General features: G+C 44.3%; 1 protein-coding gene across 3 annotated transcripts in view; it reads left to right on the forward strand.

The window, feature by feature from the left end:
- The window catches only part of LOC142557074 (uncharacterized), a 53,409-nt gene that overhangs the window by 17,791 nt on the left and 12,896 nt on the right, over nucleotides 1-22,722 (forward strand). For 2 of the 3 annotated variants that reach the window (XM_075668641.1, XM_075668644.1), the window contains exon 4: nucleotides 1,593-5,480. The exons of the other annotated variant lie outside the window; for it this stretch is intronic. In XM_075668641.1, coding sequence (XP_075524756.1) covers nucleotides 1,593-1,923 — 331 coding nt within the window. In that variant the 3' untranslated portion in view covers nucleotides 1,924-5,480. Of the gene's footprint in view, nucleotides 1-1,592; nucleotides 5,481-22,722 lie in introns of those variants that run through there. 3 annotated transcript variants of the gene reach the window in all.

The raw sequence follows: 22,722 nt of genomic DNA on the forward strand, positions 1-22,722 counted from the left end.
GTTGTTGATTGGCGCCATATATTTAGAATCTTTGACTACATTTCACACAAGAGGCAGCAGCTGCCACATATTTCTGGTCTCACTTTAAACCAATCTTGACTCAACAAGGCTTGGCTTCATTGGTCATCCCATTTATGCCTAAGATAGCTGATGGCTCACATTTTGTTGAAAATAGTGCGTTGTCATTAAATATGAAAACTGCAGTGTTATATTCCTGTTACTCTATAATGTCTTTTATACGCTAGCATTACAGCAGTGTTGATAACATATCTCTTAATGCGAGATGTTCTTGGCGTGCTTAATCCAGTTTTCTGTAACAACTTTCTGGCGACAGATCTGGCCGTTTTCGTCTGCCAATCCCAAAGAAGAGCACATACTGCTACTGAGTATGTGGCAGTATGTATGTATCGCTCTTTAATGAACCTCTGTGATGCCAAGTTGGGTCATTGCTGCCATACACCTCTCTGGCAACCTAATAAACAGCAAACACTGAGAAGTTGGCTGACAAGCTCTGCTAATGGTGGCACATAGATCCCTTTTGGAACAAAAGAGGGTGAGACACTGTACATGGCCAACATTTCTTGAGCAGTTTTACCACGGTTGTGCTGCTAAGCCCGAGGGCGCAGGATCAAATCCCAGACGTGGTGGGAGCATTTCTATGCGGATGAAATGCAAAAGTGGCCATGTGCTTTGCATTGAGTGCACTTCAAGGAGCCTCAGGTACTCAGAATTAATCCATAGTCTTCCGCTACGGTGGGTCTCATAATAATACCATGGTCTTGGCATATAAAACCTCAGAATCTATATTGTTTAAATTTTACCAGGATAGGTTACTGGCTAAATTTGTAATAAAAAAGGTCACCGATTCGCTAAGGTTCCAAAAAGGCAAAGTTGTCCTTAAAATGACTACAATGTAGCTAAATTTAATCACTTTTTTCCTAAAATATCTACGCTGAATGAAAAAGGGATGCCATAGGCAAATGTAGTATCAAGCTTAACTGATACGTTACTGCTGCAATATGTTCAAACATCTAAGCAAGAAAAGTATGCAAACTTAGGAAAGTGTGAAGTCTCCACTTTGAAAATACACTTCCAACTGCAGCCACATTGATGCCCCATTTATAATTGTTTAATTGTAGCAAACCTTGGATAATAAAGAAATTTGATAATTTTGAGTTTCAATTAGCATAGTGTAATAGTTCGGTATTGCCAATCTTATTTTATTGTCTTGCAGAAGGAACCTATTTGGATAGCTTGTCAAAAGAGCCATGTGCATTTTCATTATATAGAGGTGTAGCTGTTCAATTCCAAACAACACGTAAATGAATAAATTAACGGTGGATGAACAGGATGACCAAGTATGTTAGCAATACGAGAGATCACAAGAATAATAGCAAGAACATTTTACCCTGCATCTTTTTGCTGTCTCTGCATATAAACATTAACCACCTCGCCAAACAGCTCACTTTTGCATTGAATACACAACATCCACCAAGCTTTTGATATTTGACTTTAGTGGCATCTTGAGCTACCATAAGCCTTGCATGTTGTGTCTACATAGCTGCAAGTTTACACTCTCATCTTCATTTCAGGTTTCCCGTTCGGCAGCAGCTGTTAGATCACCTGCACACACACGATTGGCGTGTCCCCTTTGCGTGCGAGCAGTGCGGTGCCACTTTCGTCTTCGAGGCAGAGCTGACGAGGCACAAGAAGAAGCACAAGGAAGTTCGGTGTCACAAGTGCCCCGAGTGCAACAAGGCCTTCCTCCAGAAGTCCCACCTGGCTGAGCACCGAACGATACACACGGGAGAACGGCCGTTCAGCTGCAACATCTGCACAAAAAAGTTTGTGCGCCAAACCCGCTTGGCTGTACACATGCGGAAGCATGGAGATCAAACTAACGTCCAGCCATCAGACTCCTAGGCTTCTGCTGTGCCTATCTTTGGTCAAAATGTAAATGTCCGCTGGAGAGGTTAGTGCCTACCAGATGTAGTCTGTGTAAACATCTCACGGAAGTAAAGGCATTGGTTACACGTTTTTGTCTTTTTGCAGCATTAGCACAGTCTGCAAGCCAGCTAATGATGTGCAAGTTGTAATATGTCGCCCCTCTACCTGAAGTAAAGCAAATGCTCCCTCTTTTGAAGGCTTGTTCATGCATAAATAAGCCTTGGGGGCTGGCTTGTGGGTATGCCAAAATGAGGAGTATACAAGCACGATAGGACCCGCAGTGGTTGCTCAGTGACTATGGTGTTGGGCTGCTGAGCACGAGGTGACGTGATCGAATCCCGGCCATGGTGGCCGCATTTCGATGGGGGCGAAATGCAAAAACACCCGTGTACTTAGATTTAGATGCACATTAAAGAACCCCAGGTGGTCAAAATTTCTGGAGTCCTCCACTACGGCGTGCCTCATAATCAGAAAGTGTTTTGGCATGTAAAACCCCATAATATTAATTTTTTAAGCACAATAGGCTGATTGGTTTGACCGGGAAGGTCGTCGCCATCTTTATTTCTTGCAGAGTTCGAATATACAGTTCTTGTCAGCAATAGCTGGGCTAACAACAGAAGCTAGTGTATGTTTGTGGATGACACACACAATTATATTGGCATCAGCATTGCAACAGAATATATGTACAAACTGTCAAATTATTTAACTACCACATTTGCACAGAAGGATAAAAGTATGCAGAAGCCATGTTGGTAGAGTGCTTTAAAAAGTTGTCAGACATTTTTCATGCATCAATGCTGCTTTTTGAGGGCTTGTTTGTTTTGTTTGTTTACAATTTTGTTCAAATCTTCACCTTCCCTTATCACTTTTGGCACTGGACTTTGGGAATGAGTAGTTGCTCCCAAATAAGGTGACTTTTCTGCAAAGCCTTAACATATTTTTTAATGTCTATGCACTGTAGTGTACCCTTATTAAGCTGAATGATAAAGCAAACAAAGAGATCACTCAGTTGCACATCTGAAACTAACAAATAGAAAAAAGGCAGGAGCTCCAAAGCAGCGACATGCAACCAAGTAGAGCCTTGTGAGCATCACTCTGCTCTGGCAAGACGCATATTACCCCTCATATCATTATAGAGAACAACAAGAAATAGAAACCTTGAAGTAATTCTGGGTAACTTCCGATTGTTTATAATGCTGCATGTAACAAAATACACATAAACTTTGATATAACAGAGTGCGTAAAATCAGTGATTAGCTTCGCTATATCGAAATTAAGTTGTATTGAAAGTATACCTTTTATACAAACAAGTACAGTCACCGATCGATGTTTCTTGCACGGAAAGGGGCTGGAGAATTTTCAGAATTGTTGGGCAATGGAAAAAGTAAATCTGAAGGAGAAAACCATTTTGATAAATTTGGGAGTCGGTGACGAATGATGTGGTTTCATGCCACGTAACATGACGATATTCACAATGGCAGTACGAACTAAGTGAAGCGAGTCACGCTTTCACATGTGCTCCGCCCCGCGGCTGAGCATCGCCCGCACTGGGACGACTATTCGAAAAAGCGCCGGCAATGGGGAGTGAACGCTCCCTCTGCCTCTTGCTCTAACAGGTCACCGAAACTCGAGGTTACGCAACCTCCAATACTAAGCGCGTGGGAAGACAGCTTGCATGGTGCCATGCCCACTCTGTGCACATGCGGCAGATTAGCTCTAAAGTAGGGTACGTGGCTGCGTATGCGCTCCACCACGCTTACAGCTATGCGCAGTTCGCATTGCTATGCCACAATTCTGGTGTGAAACATATGCCATTGCACGTTTCCTGCACTACGCATATATTCATATCCACTTAACCCCATTTGTTTTATATTGGCATGGAGTTGTTTATGCATACAGAGTTTTTTTGGTTATTTTATGTTTAGTGACTGCTTATGCCAAGTTGTCAGATTGCATTTTGAAGTAATTCTGTGTTACAGAGGACATGCTGTTTTCAACCTTTAGTGTTTTATTAGTGGCGTGTCTGGTTTTATTCACACACTTTGCAGGGTTTATTTGTTCATGTGAGGCGTGGATGCTACATGCTGTAGTGAAGTCTACAACTTGCCCATGATGGCGTTTCCAATATTAAAGCTTCCAAATAATTCAGACCTTGAAGCAGAACAGTCGCCTTACTACATAATCACCTTGAAATTGAAACATTTTCTTGATACCTTTTCTTTTCATTTGTTTCCCGAAAGTTGATTTAGTCACGCTTGCTCAGATTTACAGCTGCTTCATTAATGTGCGCGCTTGTGTTTTCGTGAGAGAGAGAGAGAGAGAATACATCTCAGAAGTATTTAACTGCTTTCTGAATCGTATTTATGTTAAGGCATGCGAATGAAATTAACACTTGCGTACTTAATTGCTAAAGTAAGGACATTCTCAGAAAGGCTGCCATCACTTTATTGAATTTTGTCACATCGAAGTGAACTTTGTGCTCATCAGAAATGGACACTTAGGAGGAAAATAAGTTAGGCTGTATAAATAAATTACTCTTTACGATATCAAGAAAGCCACTCTTTCTTTGAAGAAACGCTTGTCACGGATTTTGCTGCGGTCTGCTGAGCCCTAGTTTATCTTTATTGACAAGAATTGATGACATTGCATTCTAAAAAAGCCAGAAACTAAACTTAGCAAATTTGCAGAACCTTTACTGTACCAGAACGGCTTAAATTGGAGAAAAACACGCTGACATCCGTAACATCACACTGGTGTAACAGCGCAGTGGTCTCAACACCAAACTAAAAAATTAAACTTTGATCTTCATTCTCTGTTCTAGCAATCAACTTCTTAATGCAAAATTTACGGAAATAAGGTTTTAAAAGGATACTTTAACAGTCTAAACGAATTTAATCTGTTTGTTTTGCGTCCTTATAAAGTCGTGTGCAATTATGACTCCTCAGTGAAAGCTTAAGTATACATTTTGTGAGCTTAACTTTGCTTGAGGCATCTTTTCGTAGCACTTAGTAGAAATATGCCTTTTGTCTTTTCTGCTCCTTACACATGCTCACAGATGCCTGCTGAAAAGATTGCTGCCCTAAAAAAGTAAATCTTCACGATTACTTCCAAACGACTTTCCACAGCTGTTCAAGAGTTGCAGCGTGATGGTTGCAAAGGAAAGTGGGACAGATTAAACAAATAGTGGTTAACACTTATTTTACTTACCTCAATTATGAAACATCAATGTTAAGGAATGTCCTTCTTGAGCCTTCCACGTTCACAGACATGCATAAGAATCTATAGGCTGAATTGGTGTATCAGGACGTGGTCATGTGTTCTCATTCAACATATAGTGAATGTTAATGAGCTGCTAGTGCATATATCTGTTACCATGCCTCTGTGAGCTACTAGCAGGCCTCTCTCTGCATGATTTGAGAATCCTGAAATATGAAAACTGAGTAAATGTGCAGTGACCAACTGTTATCCCTGTTCCAATAAGTATTGCCTAAGCATGTTCTTGTATGTGAATAAACAATTGTTGACTTTGTTCATTGTGCTCAATTTACCATTAATTGAACATCTCCTTGGACCAAAGCAGACTTCATGGAGCAAACCCCTCCAACCTCTTGAGCCATCATGAAATGGGCAAGTTCGCATCCTGCAGTGGAGTTTTTTTCTTGCGAAAAGGAGGACACTGGGGTGTTACTAGCCTCTCTGCATTTGCCATGACAATTAAGCACGGTACTGCAAGTTTGCCTTCTGTGCCTCCAGAAGAAAGCTCTAAATATTATCTGATGTCCAGCTTTCTTCATGTTGTTCATGCGACTGAACTCTTTCAATCGAACTGATGACTATGCATGGTTAACTATGCAGATGCCATAGCAGATGCTTTCAAGTTTAAATAACAGTGCAAGGACAAGGACACCAGAGGGGACAGAGGAAATAGCACTCTGTCCTCTCTGATGTCCTTGCGCTGTTATTCAAACTTTAAAGCATGTTTTACTAACAAGCCCCATCCTACACCCTTCTTCACAGTAGATGGCTCTTCTGGATTAGTTCTGACGAGCTGCGTTTGTTTAATGTGCACCCATTACTTGGTAAGTCAGCGTTATTTCGTTCGATTTCCATTGGAGTGCAGCTGCTGTAACCAGAATTAAGCTATAACCCTTGCAAGAGACCAATGGACAAAAAGTTTCTTTCCTACTGATGAGGCACATGGCACAAAGTGCTTTATAGAACAATGCAAACCAAAAAATTAGGCATTGCCATAAAATTTTTGTGAAAATAAGTAACAAGTGCTATATATATATTTTTTTTTGAATTTGCTAGAAAAAAAAGCAGAGGTCACTGTGCACAATATATTGCGTAGTTAATTGGTAGTATCAGATGTCAATTGCTCTTTAGTTAATGAACTGCTGGCTTGTTCTCAAATTTTTTACGTGAAAGTAGCATAGCACCATGCATTTTACAGCCAAGCATTGTTCCGGCTGCAATGAAAACCAACAGACTGGAAGTGCAGCATATTTGAGACTTTTCGTATTACCTACATGAAAAAGCATCTTCAAGGTTCTTGGAAGAGGTGCTGAGGGTGATGTGTGGTCAGTTATTTTTGAGGTTGCCTTGCTTCAGTGTGTAAAATGATTATAGCTTTATAAATATTTTATTAATTGCTTGCCAAAGCCATTTCAAGGTTTCAAAGAAGCACCACAAATGAGATGCATGGTGTGTCGTATTTAGACATTTGTTCTAGAGTATGTACCTTGGCAAGTTTTAACATGCCAATGAGATGGAATTGATTGTACAGCAATGAACTAGTGGGCTGCAAGGAATTATCCGTTTAAAAATGTACGCACAGACCTTTCCTAGAGAAATACTTGCTGCCAAGAGAAGTATACTGTGTTCTTCATAATGAAATGCTCAAAAATTACAGTGGAACAGCACATGAGTAAGTTTTCAAAGTCTTGCAGCAGAGTGCTGTGACAAATTAACAAAATAGCACAGAAGTCATGAATTGCATTTTCAACAAGTGGAAACAGGCAAGTGCACCCAAGCATGATAATCAAAAAAGGAGAGGGGGAAGAAAGTGTCAATTTCTCCAGAAAGCCGAAGCATCGATTGCGATAGCAAATTAGTGGACAGCTATACGAAGTAAGGATAGTAGTTTTATCAGCCATATAAACTTGTAAACATAGGCATGCTAACTAAATTAACAAGCGTGGTGTCATGAGTGCACAAGCTAACATGAACACAGGCCACTCGATTACTGCGGAAAGTTGCAGTCGAGACGCTCAAGCGAGAAAGCATGGCAGCAGCAGCGAGCGAATTGTCCTTCAACTTGATCAGCGTAATGTAAGCCACAAAAACACAGCGCATAGGTGACTCTGAGATCGCAAGAGGCAGGGCGTGGGTGCTGCATGGGCGTGATTCACAGCAGCTGCCCCAGGCAGACCTCCGCTCATGCAGCACTTTGTTTCCACATCAGTGGAATTATAGGTGAACCATGGAGGAAAGAAAGCATAGGAGAGGTCTCGGCTAGCGCAGATCAGTTGAAGATAATGTGGCAGAGGTCAGGTGGGGTTTTTCGCAAAGCAGCACTGGGACTGGTGTGCCAAACATAATTTTGCCATAGCAACTCGCACTCCTGAAGCTCTCGCTGCTGCTCTTGGCCTCTGAAAAGTGAGAGAAGATTTTTTGGCCTGTGTCTTTCTCACAGCGCATTTTGTGCGCGAGATTAGTTGACTTTGGAGTGTAGTGTGTAATCTTGAAAGTTGTGTTTTGGCTCGCTATTGAGATTGGCAGCTAGCAACATACACACTCAAGTAATCACAGTGCTCGTCTTCATCGTCTTCTTCAACATGCCATAGAAAAACACACGAGCACATCAGCTTCACTAAAACTGTTGCAGAAGTTTCGTAGGCTTTATTCTGAGGTGCGTCAGCAGCACACACTTCCAGCGGCTCCTAGCAATGCAAGTTCAAAGCTGGTGGCTATCTGCTCCGGCGAGCTGATTGCAGGTGCACAGGGAGGTGGCACACCTAAGGCCCCTTAAACTTCGTGAAGTAGCGACACTCTCCTCCTCCGCCTTCACTCCTCGTTTCTCCTTCACGCTCCCTCCTCGACTGTGACGCCGCGTACACTGCTCGAGCGTAGCAGCGGCGCCAACACGCACTCCTCGGCACTCCGTAGACGTTTCTCGAGCAAAAATGGCGCTGATGCACGCGCGAGGGCCCACGTGATGCTATCAGGCCAATAGCGACGCGGCGTCGGCCTCGGCCAGAGCGCGCGAGGAGGAGGTGGCATTTTTCAAAGCGTGCCGCTACTTTACGAAGTTTAAGGGGTTATAGGCACACCAACATGGCCGCACTGCCAGCTTCAAAAATGTTGTCAGGTCCTCTCCGATTTCTTTCCTCCATGTCGGTGAACAGATGATGCTCGCTACTCTGGCACCATCTCGTAACCATCGTGGCTGCAAGGCCCCTTTTGTGCGGCACTACGTTTTTTTTTTTCCCCGCTTTCACAATACCCTCCTCCTCGCGCTCTCTGCGCTATCGCCGTCTTTCATCCCCGCTCTGCGTTCGTCCGGTTACGAGGACGGCGAGGGATAACGCCGACGCTCACCGCAGGAACTGGCGCCTGAGCTACGCTCTAAAACGACACGAAATGTTGTACGAACGCTGTGCGAACCACATATCCATTTGCAGTTGAAGTATTTTAATTATGATGCCAGCTCCCGCTCGACACGAAGGGGGAAGGGGCGCGTGGTGACGAGATAATTCCTCGCGAGTCAGATAGACGTAACCTCGAAACTGCATGTCGAATTCACCGTTTTCACAAGAAGAGCACACGGCAGAGAGTGAGCGCAACTTCGCCTCTTGTATTCCACCTCTTTCTCCTGCCACTCTCCGAAACTTTCGGCATTCTTTCAGTGTAAATCTAGTCCCAGTGTTCATTATAAAGCATGCATATACAGGCAATTCTTTAATAATTAATGGACATCTCAGGTCACGCTAGGAACACCACAGCGCTTCGCGAACAACTGCGAAACGAAACAGCGTATTCTTTTGTGCCTTTGCATGCGTGAATACAACGTTGCTTTTTTTTTTTTTTCCGGCAACAAACGCGACCCTCGCCAGCTTCTCAATTGCTATCACCTTCCTTCCTTCTCACGAACTCCGTGCAGTGCGCGGGATAGCGCTTGCCAACAGGAGCGAGAATCGGCTGCATGTCTTGGAGACAGGTGGAGGCCGGCCCAGTGCCGATGGAATAGCAGTAGGGTGTACTAGAATGGGGAAGGGGGTACAATGGAGGCCGCCGCAAGCGGCGAGAGCGAAACAAAAGACGCTGAAATTTGTGGCGGCGCTGCCATCGCCTTCTTAACTTCCAGCCAATCCGGTGTCTCGGCGGAACCGCGCGCACCGGCGGCGCCGAGCAGTCGTCTGCTCGACACACCGTCGTGCTTGCGTTTTTAACGCGACAGCGTTAGGGAGCTCGTGTCGCAGAAAAGCCGGTGTCGTCGGCGTTGGCCTTGAGCGAAAAATGGCGGAAGGCACTTCATAAATAAAAACAAGTTGCAAGGTGGGCTGGGTGAGAATCAAACGAGGGTCTCCGGAGTGTGAGACGAAGACGCTACCACTCAGCCATGAGTTTTTTTTTTTTTTTTTGTTATTACCGGCTTGGCAAAAGAAAGTACAATGTGAATATTACATGGCCATGAAAAACAACTAGTCAATGCCGGACCAGTGTGTGCTGGTAAGAACGATGTAGGCTTGTCACTTTGTCCAAAGCACTTAGCCAATCAGGAGGATCACTCTGTGCAGAGCAAAATTCGCGTATATATAGCACACTTTCAATGAAGTATTCATGTGTTGGGGCCTGAACAATGCGCTCATGTCTAATATCCGTACTCGTTCGCCACACGCTATGCATGCACAGAAGCATTACCAGATCGACGGGCACTCCCTCTGGTTCCGCGCATCGCAGGAAGCGTATCCCAAAAGCACTTAACAGCAATTCCTTTTTAAAGCTGCGTTTTAGAATATCCCACAAAAACACTGTGTCATGGCAGACCAGAAAGATATGCTCGATCGTCTCCGGTTTTTTGCATATAAAGAAATTCACAGACCAAAGTACAAGAATGCCTTTGCTTTGCAACCACGCTTTCACTGGGAGAGTGCCTGTATGTAGTTGAAAAAAGAAAGATTTAACAGAAGCTCTTACCGGCATTCGTTTAACTCTCTTAAGGGCATCTCTTTCTGAACCTAAAACAAATACTGTACTATACAACGGTACAGGCAAGAATACATCAAGATCTTTATACAACTTCTTACTAGTAACAGCTGCCAGATATTCAATAGAAAATCTTGCTTTTTGTATTTGGAAAGACGCGACCACTTCAAACAAGAAAGCACTTAAAGGCATTGGCACCGTATACATGGACGACACTACATAATCAGGCAATGAATCGCGCAGTCGAGCTTGAATCGTTGTTCTCAGAAAAGCATCCTTTTGATCACGCAAAAAAAAACCTGCTTACAATCTGTTTAAGGAACAAATGTGACAACCCCAGCCCACCATTCAACACTCTATGGAAAAGATTACTACGACTTGTACGTTCCCATGTTGAAGCCCAAATAAACGTTGCAAATACTCTATGCAGATTTTGCACAGACATCCTCATCATACATAACGCTTGCATCACGTAAAAGATTTTAGCGACTAAAAACAAATGACACATGGTGGCTCTTGCAAACATTGAAAATTTATGCCCTCCCCATTTTGTTCTCGATCCTAGACCATATCAATGTTGGAACCATTATTACAGAAGGTGTTAAAATGATGTACAATGGTTGTATAGCGAAGCTGATAAATAATAGGCAGTTAAGTGATGGTGTTCCTGTGCAGTCATCTGTGAGACAAGGCTGCCCGTTATCTCCCCTGCTTTTTGCTCTATACCTCAAGCCCTTTTGTTTGCAGTTGCTGAAGAGCCCAAACATCCAGGGTTACACTTTTCATAAAACTGAAGTTCGAGTTTTAGCATATGCTGATGATGTAGCGGTGTTTTGAATGGACCATGACAGTGTTAAAGCAGTTGTACAAGAGGCTGTAAAATTTTTTACTGTAAGTGCTATTAACTGGAACAAGTGTCTTGGTTTTTGGCATTGGGAATTGGCAATACAAGCCTGAGACTTTTTGTAACATGCAATGGGCGGTAACACCAGGCACCTACCTAGGTGTGCCCCTCGAACATTATCGTGTTAGCAAAGAATATTGGGACAATGAAGTAGTGCGAGTGAAAACCCAGACCGGCACTCAGCCATGAGTTCGATGGTTCAAAGTTGGACAAAAGCGCCTCTAGTGAATGCGGTGTTGCCTTAGGAACGTGCCGTAGGAAGTTGTACTGCGGTGTATATAGGTAATTATGAGCATGTAAATTACAGAAGTAGCAGTTAAATGAGTAGCGAAGTACGTTTCCTCTACATTTCTTCTGCGCTTGGTGCACACGCAGAGCCATCTTGCGGCAAACACAGAAGACTCCCTCCTCGCAATGTACGGCGCTGCCCCGACAGGTGGCGCGCCACTCGCCCGCTTCTCCCCTTCGTCTCGTTTGAGCGCATTGGGGCCGATAGGTTTGCAGTCGATAGGTTTGCAGTACACAACGCAACAAAGTCGAATCACACTGCTCGCGATAAGAGTGTGACCGACTTTGACCGCGGAGCTCTCGTCAAAGACGGAGCATGTTGTAACACAAGCAGACGACACTTGCTGTGTGCCGGAAGTGCTTATGTGTACTAAAAAACTGGTCTTGTGCATTCTCTTTATGTTACTTTCTTTTTATAAAAACAAATTAACTAACATTCCAACTATTACGAGCATCATTTGTTCACCATAAAGGTGGAAAAATTATCGATGACACACCCTGGGCAGCCAATCGGGTAGCTCGCCCTAATGACGTCATATGGGTGATTTACGTCATATGGTTAGGAGCGGCTGAAAATTCCGCCGAGCAGTGTGCTGTGATCGGCAGTGATGTACATTTTTAAAACCTTGTAATAAATTACGCGCTTTACACGGAGCACTTATATACGTCACTGAATGATAAGAACAACCTACTCTAATGATTCAGTACGTTTGTACAAAATCGTTTCAGGGTTCCTTTAAAATTTTTCAGGGTGGTTCGTGTTAAATTGGTGCACGTGGGCTGATCGGTATCCAAATGGTGTACTGCTGCGTGCCCTTTTGCCGCTCTAGGAAATGGCCAGACGTGTAATTTCATCAGTTTCCAAGTGACGGAGAGTTTATTTATTTATTTTCATACTCTCAGGACCCGAGGGCATTACAGAGAGGAGTGTTCTAACAATAAATTGTTAATCGCAACTTTAAAGGCGGTTCTTCGATTGCAGTGACGGAGGCGGGAAGGTGGTTCCAGTCACTGCTTGTTTGTGGCAAAAAGAGGCATGGCAAGTGTTAGTGCGACATAAAGGAATCTTAACCTTGAGTTCGTGATCGATCCATGAGGACACGTAATCTGGAGGGAGGAAAAGCTCGTTTTGAAGTGTTGGGTTAGTGTAAAAAATTTTGTGATAAAGGTTTAAGCGGAAGCACCTGCGGCGTGACCAAAGTCTCGGTAGACCTAAATTAGATTTCATTGAAGAGACGCTGGCGTAGCGAGAATAATTAGACATCACATATCGGGCATCACGGTTCTGAATTAACAGATTCAAGGGCAGTGATTAATCGGAGCTAGATGGGTCGCAGATAGAGGAAGCATATTCTAATTTCGATCTAACCAGAGTTTTGTATAATTTAATCTTTATATTGGAGGGAACGGAGGGAAAATTACGCCGTACAAATCCTAGCATTCGATTAGCGTTGTTAATTACATGTTCAACATGTATATTCCAAAAGAGGTTATGAATTATATGCACGCCAAAATAGCGGTAACTAGTAACGCGGGTTAAAGCGGAGTTATTAAGGGTATAAGCAAAGTTATAATTAACTTTATTGGGATGCATTACTGTCATGGCCTTACATTTTGAAGTATTTAGCTTCATAAACCACTTGTTGCACCAGTTAGAAGTAGCGTCAATTGCAAAATATAAATGACCTGTTGGTTATTAATTACACAATAAAGCTCACAGTCATCAGCAAAGGGTTTAATGTTAGAGTTAATACCGACAGGTAAGTCGCTAATATAAATAAGAAATAGTAATGGGCCCAAAGCCAATCCTTGTGGTCCGCCTGAAGTAACAAGAATGGTAGGAGAGTCATAATCATTAGCGTGAATGTACTGTAAGCACTTAGTCGGAAAGCATTGAATCCAGCAGTCTAGGATATTAGGATCTATAATAAGCTTGCTGTTGAGCTTGCTGAGTTGTGTGCCAAATGGCAAAAAAGAAAAGAAGAAGACATTGCAAGGAAGGCCGTCTACGGTCATGTGTATGCTGCACTTTCTTTCGGTCGACTACGCTCCAGAGTGCCACGTCAAGAAACTTTTGCCTTGCGCTGTTCCCATGGTTTTTGAAGGCTATCCAATCTACCTGGTGCCTCCCGCAAAAAAAAAAAAAAAGCAAATTACTTGCTGCTTCACTCCTAAGTTTCATATTGTGGTTCCAAGAGCCAGAAGCTATTGGAAAAGCTCGCAACGGAAAAACAATGCACCGTATTCTACTGCAAAAGCGAACATCATGGTTCGGTTGGGAGAATCGTGGCAGACTCACAGAATGGAGACAAGAAGGCCGTATTCCTGTTCCACCAAATAGAGCGATATGGAAAGCAACATCTGACGTATCCTGAATAGGTTAATTCGAGAATGCATCATATGCCGATTTTTCTCACCGAAGAGTTATGATCGCGCTCGAACGTCAACGTTCCTGAATTTGCCAGCAAAATGCACCCTCCAGAAATACATGGGCCCAAGTCCGACCACGTCCGGAGGGAGTGCTGCGATGCGAGCAAGACTGGTTCACGAGGCTTCACTCCTGAGCAGCAGGCAGCATATGTCATCGTTAATTATTGATGAAGCCAGCATAAAGCCGAAATACATCTATGACCAGAAAGAAGATGCCGTGTTGGGTCTTAAGGACAGACCCGACAGCAGCACGTCGAACACGCAGGGAATTTTTGCGAACAGGGCTTTGTCCTTCGGTCTGTGCGGCACTAAGATGCAATATAAAATACCCTGCTCTTATTATTTCACTAAGCAGCTAAATGGAAAAGACTTTTTCCAATGGACGAAGAAAGTGATTGCCGCAATCGAGTCGTGTGGATACGTCATCGTACAAATTATGACCGACAACTACTCGGAGAACATGACGATGTTCAAGCACATGGGCTCCTTGCGGTTCTTTGCATACGGTTGTGACGCATCCGCATGACCCCGAGCGGGTCATCTTATGCGTGCATTCACTCTGCGAAAGGTCGTCTGCTACGCTCGAGCGGTGTAGGCGGTGCCACGGTCGGGGAGGGAGCGTGAAAGAGAGGAGAAATGAGGAGGAGTGAAGGCGCAGAAGGAGAGTGTTGCTACCACGACCTACTGTCGTGGTTGCTACTTTACATAGTTTAAGTACAGTGTACTAGAATAGAATACACTGTAGTTTAAGGGATCTTTAGCCAGGCTTGGTGACAGCGCCACGATCTAGCGGCGGTCGTGGGTGGACAGTAGGAGCACTCTCCTCCTTTTTGAGATTAGGGGTAACGCGCGTCCGATTCTCGTTCCTCATTGGCTGACGCCATCCGTAGCTTTCAATGCACTCGTGAGTCGTGACGTCAGGAACAAGACGTTCATTTGAGGGATCGCTAACCGTTTGTGCGCAGGCGCGAGTAAGAGCGGGCGCGCTGCGGGCGCGAGAGAGAAAATCTGGGGGCTTTTGCTCCTTGAATGTATGACTCTGCCTAGGCACTACGGAGGAGATTTCTTCCATGGTTTCGTAGCGCGTGTTGTGCCGGCATTGCGTAGTGGTAGTAGTGGGGTCGAGTTTGTTTACGCTCGGACGCTAGCTGCCGGGGCGGTAAATTAGGTGAAGCAGCGGGCGCTGACGCACGATTTGGCGACCGATGTGTCGGACAGACTGTCTCGCAGCTGCGGCGCTCGTGCTAAGTCAGTCGTGGCGGATCATAGCTTTCTCGTGCCTACCTTGTAAATAACATCACAGATGTTTCTGTGGGAGCAGTATACCGTAGTACCCGGGCCGCATTTATTGAAAAAAGTCGCGGGGCGCGGTAGTGCTGAACTTAGCGTCACAAGTTGGCGGCTGGACTTAATTATATTTATTCAATCGTGTTTTTTACTAATTGTAACAACGTATCATTATTTCGCATTATTGGCGGAGCCTCCAGGACACCAAAGCTGGAACCCGGAATGGTCCGTGGGTTGGGGCTCGCCGAGGCCTGCGCGTCTGTCCGAGTGGACAACAAATTTTTTATGCATACACCCCCTGGCACTCTTCGGCCTCCGCGGCCCCAACCCACGGGCCGCCCTGCTTCCAGCTTTGATCCCCCCGCTACCCCTTGTGTACTCTGGAGATCCTGCGCCGCCTGCTTTACTATAACCTTGATCAGTTGCTCGCCTGAGGCATTCGTTTGCCGGTTACATGTGACCTCCTGGAGCAGTGGGGCGTCTCTGTACCCACAGCCAATTGCCACAGCCTCACCGCGCGGGCAGCCAACGGCCGACCATTGGGCCGACCGAATTAATGCCGGCATGTCTGGGGACAAACGAATACAACGCGCGTTAGTGCCTAGGCAGAGTCATAGCAGAGTATATATTCAAGGATCAAAAGCCCCCAGATTTTCTCTCTCGCGGCCACTCTCACTCGCGCCTGCGCACAAACGGCTGGCGATCCCTCAGCGGCGCAGGGTGCCGTATTTCAGTCGGTTGGCATAAGGTTGGCGCGATCATTGCTCGGTTTTCTGCGCTTCATTCGCACATTAACGTGCTTAGAACCATAGAGAAAGCAATTCTTAGAACTGAGCGACATGTTACCGGGTGCAGCACGTTCCTCTGGATGTCAAGTGTTCCGCTTCACAGCGTACTACGTGCCGCTGCACTCAGCCCCTCACCGAGACGTCGTGGATTTCTCGCTGCTGCTTGGTCGCCGTACTCGCCGTAAACCTTCGTGCGAGTCACAGTAGTTCGAATCGTGAGGTAGCAGTAAGTAGTTCACTACGGCGGATGTCGTGTTCAACTCGTGTTTTAAACGTTACGAAGTTCAGCGCACCACGTACGGAGAGAAAAAAGAAAGTACGGCGCGCTGCATTAGCGCTGTCATCTCCGTTGGCGCTTTCGCGCACTTCGATCACGCCTCTGGGGTTGCGGTTTGCTCATGTGCCGCTCCGCGACTCCTCACGAGTGTGCGAGCCTTGTGCGCTTGCTCGCTTGCTCATGCTCGTCAAGGTAGTCTGTGCCGCTGGTGAGGAGCAGCGGTGCGAGCATAGTACTAAAAGTACCTCGTTTTATTGGAATATAGTCAAACAAATACGACGGTGACGAGAACACAAGCTGACTGTTCTTGGTTTCCGTCTACTATATCGCTCGTTTTCTATAGCTTCGACGGAAACGATCAACCAGCTCAAACCAAGATCGCTTAACCGTTCTTATACGCCTACACGCAGCCGCGCGCCCTCCTCACCAGAGAGTGGGGAAGAAAAGCGTATCGCGCATGCAAGGTTGAGACAAATTTTGCAAAGTATACACAGAGTGGCTGTGCTTTTGTGGAGTGCTTTATTTGGCACAACCTTACGCATTTGGTCTTCCATGCATATATGGGCTGTGTCGAGGCTTTTATTTCCGCACCATATGTAAATTTTCCAAACTCGCATTTGGTAACTTCACGGTTTTACCATTTTTGTCCACTAAGGGGTGTGACTACCTTTCCTACATATTTTTTTCACGTTAATTATAACTTGTAAGAGCTCCTTGACTGTGGTTGCATATACTCAGAACGAATCCTTATTTACAGGTCATTTCAGTAAGTTGCTACCATTCCTAATAGTTTGGTTGTCAATGTAGTGTATACCCTCTGCAGAGCAGGAGCGTCTTCAGCATAAGCCTATTACTCAAACTCAAATATTTGTATACTACTACATGTTAAATAATAGATGCTGCACTATGCACATCACCTAGGTACAAAATGCAGACTCACTTTTACTGAGACAATTATTAACAGTAATCTGTGATACTATATTCACTAAGTAAAATCCTAGGTCCCATGAGCCGTGCTAGAACACATGCTGTGGGAATGCCAGGGACTAATACACGATAATGAGAGCGAGACCTCCACCGACGGCCTCCGCGCGCAATGGCAGGCTGCGCTGCTCAGCTCAAATCTGGAAAACCAACTCTGTGCATTCCAGCAGGCCGAGGAAGCCGCCAGGAGACGCGAACTCTTGGCCGTAACCTCAGCAGGTGCCCCGGCCCACTGACTCGCCGGACGCGAATCGTTATGATTGGAAATAAAGTTTTCTCCCTCACTCCAATGAGTCAATCAGTACCGCAATAGTTCTTGCAAACTCTCAGTCATAACTTCTCCTAATCTGACGACACTGATGCTTGGTGCTTATGTGCCTCTCATCTATGGGGGAATCGAAAAAAAAAGCTAGCAGAGAACATGACATCAGGCAGTTAGCCTCAAAAGGTCAACTTCCTCTAATACTGCCCCTGCTTTCCGTTGGGGCTCATCTGCGCATTGACTCTTTGGAAATAGGTCTTCTATGGTGGCAGAAGCTATATAGTAAACTAGATTTTGTACTTTTCAAGCCAATGTTTGGTTTGAGGTTGTTTTTGGTGATGCCCTCATCAATATTGGTTGTCACCACACGATCTGCGCACTGCTATTCTCACTCGACTCCTAGAAACAACCACCAATCTTGCGCGTAGCAAGAGCATTTTTCTCATGAGCCTTTCCTTTATATTCTTCATGACTGACTTTCAAAACTGTCACTTGATGCACCTTCTGGTCTTTTTCTTTCTTTGATGCCCCAATCTATGCTGACCACTGCACTAGATGAAGTCATTAACACCACAAGCAGGGACCCGTCGGTAAATAGTTACTGAATGACACTGACACAGTTGGGGGCTGTTGTTCCAATCTGATCATAGCATTGCTGCCAGTGCTTTAAATTTATGCTGTTTTCTTGCTTGCTGTACCTCAAGTTCCTCCAGGGAGATGTATTTGTTGTTTCACGAGAGTAACATAGCAACTTCACGTGACAGGTTTACTGACTTAGTGTATCTCTAACTTTGCAGTGACCTTCTCTCTACCTTATTTTACTAATTGTGCAGTGAAAGCCATAGGTCAAGGCAGCCAACCGCAGGAAGAGCTCCTTCTTTGCACCTCTGATGGCCCCACACAACGGTGTGACAGACAAAAGCTTCATGAAAGAATTAACAGTGCAAGATGGGCAAGCTCATCATCTTTCTCTGGAATACGCAGTCGGCACTTGTTACTTATTGGCTGACACAAGCCATAACCTGCACTGTATAGCTGATCGATTAGTTTATTACATTTGTCATTTCTCTTTCTGCTTCAATGACTACATTAACTTTTTTCTCTATACTGTACAGACTGCTTTGACAAAATAAAGTCATACCCACCGGTCTCTCTTTGCTGCAGCCAGTGACAAGTCAAGAATGCAGGAGATCCTCCTGCGGGTCCACCCTAAAAATCGGGAGATATGCCTGCCATTTATCTGCTTCTGTGCTTTCAAGAAATAGTGCCCTTACGTATGCCACCAGCATGAAGGCATTTCAGCTGTTTAGCAACTTTGAGCAAGTCCAAGAATAAAGTAAATCTCCAAGTGCTGGGAATGAGGAAGACCTGCATAAACAGGTTGTTTGTAGAGGGGATTAAGATTTCGCTGACCTTGTGTGCAGAATTTTCCTCCTCTCCTATCCCTTCACTTATGATGTATGAATGCGCGCCACTGTCGAGATGTACCGGGAAATCTAAATGGACCAGTTGACTCCTTCAGACTTGTGATTTGCACTTGTCATGCAAGATCTCCCAGCAGGGTGCACGGTTTCTTGGCAATGAAGCCTCCAAGGAAAGCGAAGGCAGGGATATGGATACAAATAAAGCAGAGGCCTACCGTAGACAACGTGATCTGCTGGTGCTTGTATATATGCATGTTCCCTTCAAGGAACACTCGCCGCTGCATTTTGGACCTGCCCACTCCTTGTGCTTCTTGCACTACATTTCTCAACTTGCTGTGTCTCAGTGCGCAGGGCTGATGCAGTTGCAGCTTTTTGGACACATCAGTGTCTAAATGTCTTCGTATGGTGAGACCTTCTGATGGGGTATTGAAAGGCTGTGAATGAGAGAACAGTAATTCAATTGCAACATCTGTAAAAAACTTGTGCAGAAATTCCGCTCAGATTTAACAACCTTATCAATAGCTCAGTGTGTGTAAGTGAACTTGTGCCCCTGCTCCATGTTTCATCTTTCACCCGTTATCTCAAGTAGCTTGCGAGACCTTTGGCCTAGCAAGCAACTCTAGTTTTCATTCATGATAGCACCTCTCTTCTTTGCCCTAGAGTAGTTTTGTAGTGGTTGTGTGGGTAATCTTTGCAAGAAGCACATGGAAGAGTTTCATGTGGTGCTGTGCAAATGGAAAGTCGCAGTTGGGGGTTAAATGGTTTCCTTGCCAATCTCGGTCCTCTTGAATCCTTGACACATTGGCATGCAGAAAATCATGATTGCTGCACTTATAAACTGTTCATGGTATGTTTTGCAGATGTCAGCACCTGGACATGTTGTAAGCACGAGCGGACAACATGCGTGTTTGACCTGGCATACCTGTGCAGTTCTTTAGTCTCTTGCTGGTGGTCTACTAATATCCTGTGGTTGTGACATCGTGTTACAAATTTTTTGTGGCACTTTAAATGTTAATTAGCACTTGGCAGTAATGCCATTATACCTGAATATCTCGTACTCAATTATTGTCATGTACTACCCACACTAATTGAAAGTTGAACTGCAAATAACTGATTGGAATGCCTATTATGCATAATTATGGAAGTGTGACGTGTACTCGCTTTGTAGCTGATTTCAAAGTGTGGAGTGGTCCCAAATGGTGTGTTATCGAGTCTGTATTAAGGCACTGTATTAAATACAGGTGAACCTGGAAGTTGAACAATACATTGGAGTAGTTTCGGAATCTATACTGATAGTGCCTTTATAAGATATGATAAATAGCTGGTGAAACAAAAGTTCCTGCTTAGAATCAATGTTCCGACACAGGAACTTGTCTTCTTCAGAGCCACAAAGACAAGTTCTCATTGGCTGTAAGTAGGAACTTTCCTTGTTTGGCCACAATTTATCACTCAAACTCTTCGTCTTTGTGCGAACCTTCTGATTTCTTTGAATTTCGTGGTACATTGCATGTCTTGCGTTTAAGGCTCATTCACACCGGCGACTTGAGGAGGTCGCGCGACCATTTGCGACTCACAATCAAAAAGCGACCGAAGGCGACTGATGTTCACACCGGCAAGCCCGGCTGAGCGCGACCCGCAAGTCGCAATCCTGGAGATTATCGTTCTCAGCGAGAACTCTCGGAATCTACGCGGAATTTGAACACGACGCCGGAGGAGGCCGGATGTAGACACACGAAAGATCACTTCCGGTGTGCCGCTGATTGGTTTATCAGTTTTGCGACCACGGTCGCGCGACTGAAAAGTCTCGCAGAGAGCGACTGGTCCAAAATGGTCGCTTTTCAAGAAAGGCGACCGTTTGCGACGATTTGTGACTGGTCGCTTTGCGACCAACTTGGTCGCGTGACCACTGTCAGTCGCCGGTGTGAATGAGCCCTTACACACCTTGAAAAAAACTTCTGCTCACGAGGGTTGTTGGTTCATTTACAGAGGCATACCGAAATTTGCGGAATGTGACAGTTCAGACTTGCAAGTGGCAACCTACCTTCTACCGCCCTCATGTTTCTCCCGTACTGACGAACCTGGGCTGGACATCACTTGTGCAAGATGGCTGCATCTACTAAATATTGGGCTACTGGATGATCAGTTCTATAGGCATGCTCACAAAACAAAAGGGCTTGAGATACCTTGTTGCTTATGCATTGGTGGTTGCAAAGTTCTCGGAACGTAAAAGCCAGGAGGCACAGTCTCCCTGCAGCTTTGAACTTCACTTTTTTTTGAACTTCACTTTGTGTTTCGGAATATTCTGTAAATAAGTTGTCCCTGCAAAGCTTTGTTCCAACCAAGAACTGTCGTCCTCAAACCATGTTTTTGCCTCAAGGGAAAGCACGAGTTGAAAGCCATAGATCAGTATTGCGTACTTGGAAGCATGCTGCCTCGAACATATTGTGTTTTTCATTTTCTGAGTTGTAATCTGAAAATTGAGTCCTGCTGATGACATTATTCTGCCACTCCTATCCTTTAAAACATTGTCATCTCTCTGTTTTCTTTAGTAAAGACCCCTTTCTTGTCTCTTTCTGCAGGCATCAATCGTCAGAGCTCAGACCGTTGAGAAGTAGGATTCGCTTGTTGAGAATTTGTTGAACTAAATGGCTTTCACCTTTTGTTCTTGTTAAAAAATGTAGTATTGGATCTCGAGACAAGAGTTCTCCAGCTTCTTTGTGGTTGTATTCAAGTTTTAACTGCTTAATTAAAGAGTTTCACAGGAACAGTTTCTTTTTCTTGGAAAGAAAATAAAAAGAAAAGCAAACATTTATTTGTATATTCGTTGTCTAAATTTTGCATTAGGCTATGAAATATGCTATGGAGCCTGTCTTAGTGTTGGAATAAGAAACAAATTGTTATCTTTGCAGGCCTCTATAGCCCTATACAACCAGAAATTGTATTAACACCAATGAGAATAGTGCTGTTAGATGACTTCATATGCCGACTTCCTGGTGTTCTTTTTGAGACGCAATGTATGTGTTTAGAATTAGTCAAAAGTTGGTGCATGCTTATAGATTGGTTTGTGACGTAGGTGTATTGTTCATTGCCTTGCGAGATATCCGTGGCGTTTGTGGTGCTTTGTTGGCTGTTTACCTGCATGAGAGTTATAGTAGCTGCACATACCTTGGTGGGACATACAGAATGTGCTCAAAATGCTGTGATGAAAGTGTTGCAAGTGCTTACAACTATTGTTAAGCTCAGAATGATGCTGTAGATTGTCTACCATTGAATGATCTGGTTTGTTGAACATTCTTTTTTTCTTGTAGTCGTCTTCTAATGCTGATCACAACCAACACTTGTTGGTTGCGATCAGTCTCTTTTTCTCATTTTGGTAATTAAATTGAGGTATCTCGACACTCAATTTTTAATTAAACATGTATGCGGTATTGTATGTTCTAGCTGTGGCTAAACTTACACCATTTTGAAAAGTGCTGCCTTTTTCTTTATTTTCATTAATTACTGCTCCTAGCTTACAAGTGCTTCACTGCAGGCGACAAGGATTTGTCTTTTTTTTCTTCCGATTTTGCTTTATACACAAAAAGGCACAAGGCCACGAAAAGTGAAACTGCATTTTGCTGACATGTAGTGCTCTGAACTTAATAATACTAACAATTAGAAGAATAATGATGGTAAGAACAAATATTTATTGCACAGACAGAGGATAGTTTGAGAACTTGAGCTGGGAAATTGTCAAGGAGAATTCAAGAGGCAAGATGAATATGAAATTGTACGCTTTCTCACTCAGACTTCCATTTCTGGTGCCGGAAGGTGCTTGCATAGTAATGTATACAGCTGTCCCAATGTTGCATGCTTTTAGATTAATATTAATCGCCACATGTTTCCTGAACCGCATACCCATGCACACAGTTTCACTCTCCTGG

Source organism: Dermacentor variabilis, chromosome 9 (genome assembly GCF_050947875.1).
Source record: "Dermacentor variabilis isolate Ectoservices chromosome 9, ASM5094787v1, whole genome shotgun sequence".
Taxonomy (NCBI): Eukaryota; Metazoa; Arthropoda; class Arachnida; order Ixodida; family Ixodidae; genus Dermacentor; species Dermacentor variabilis.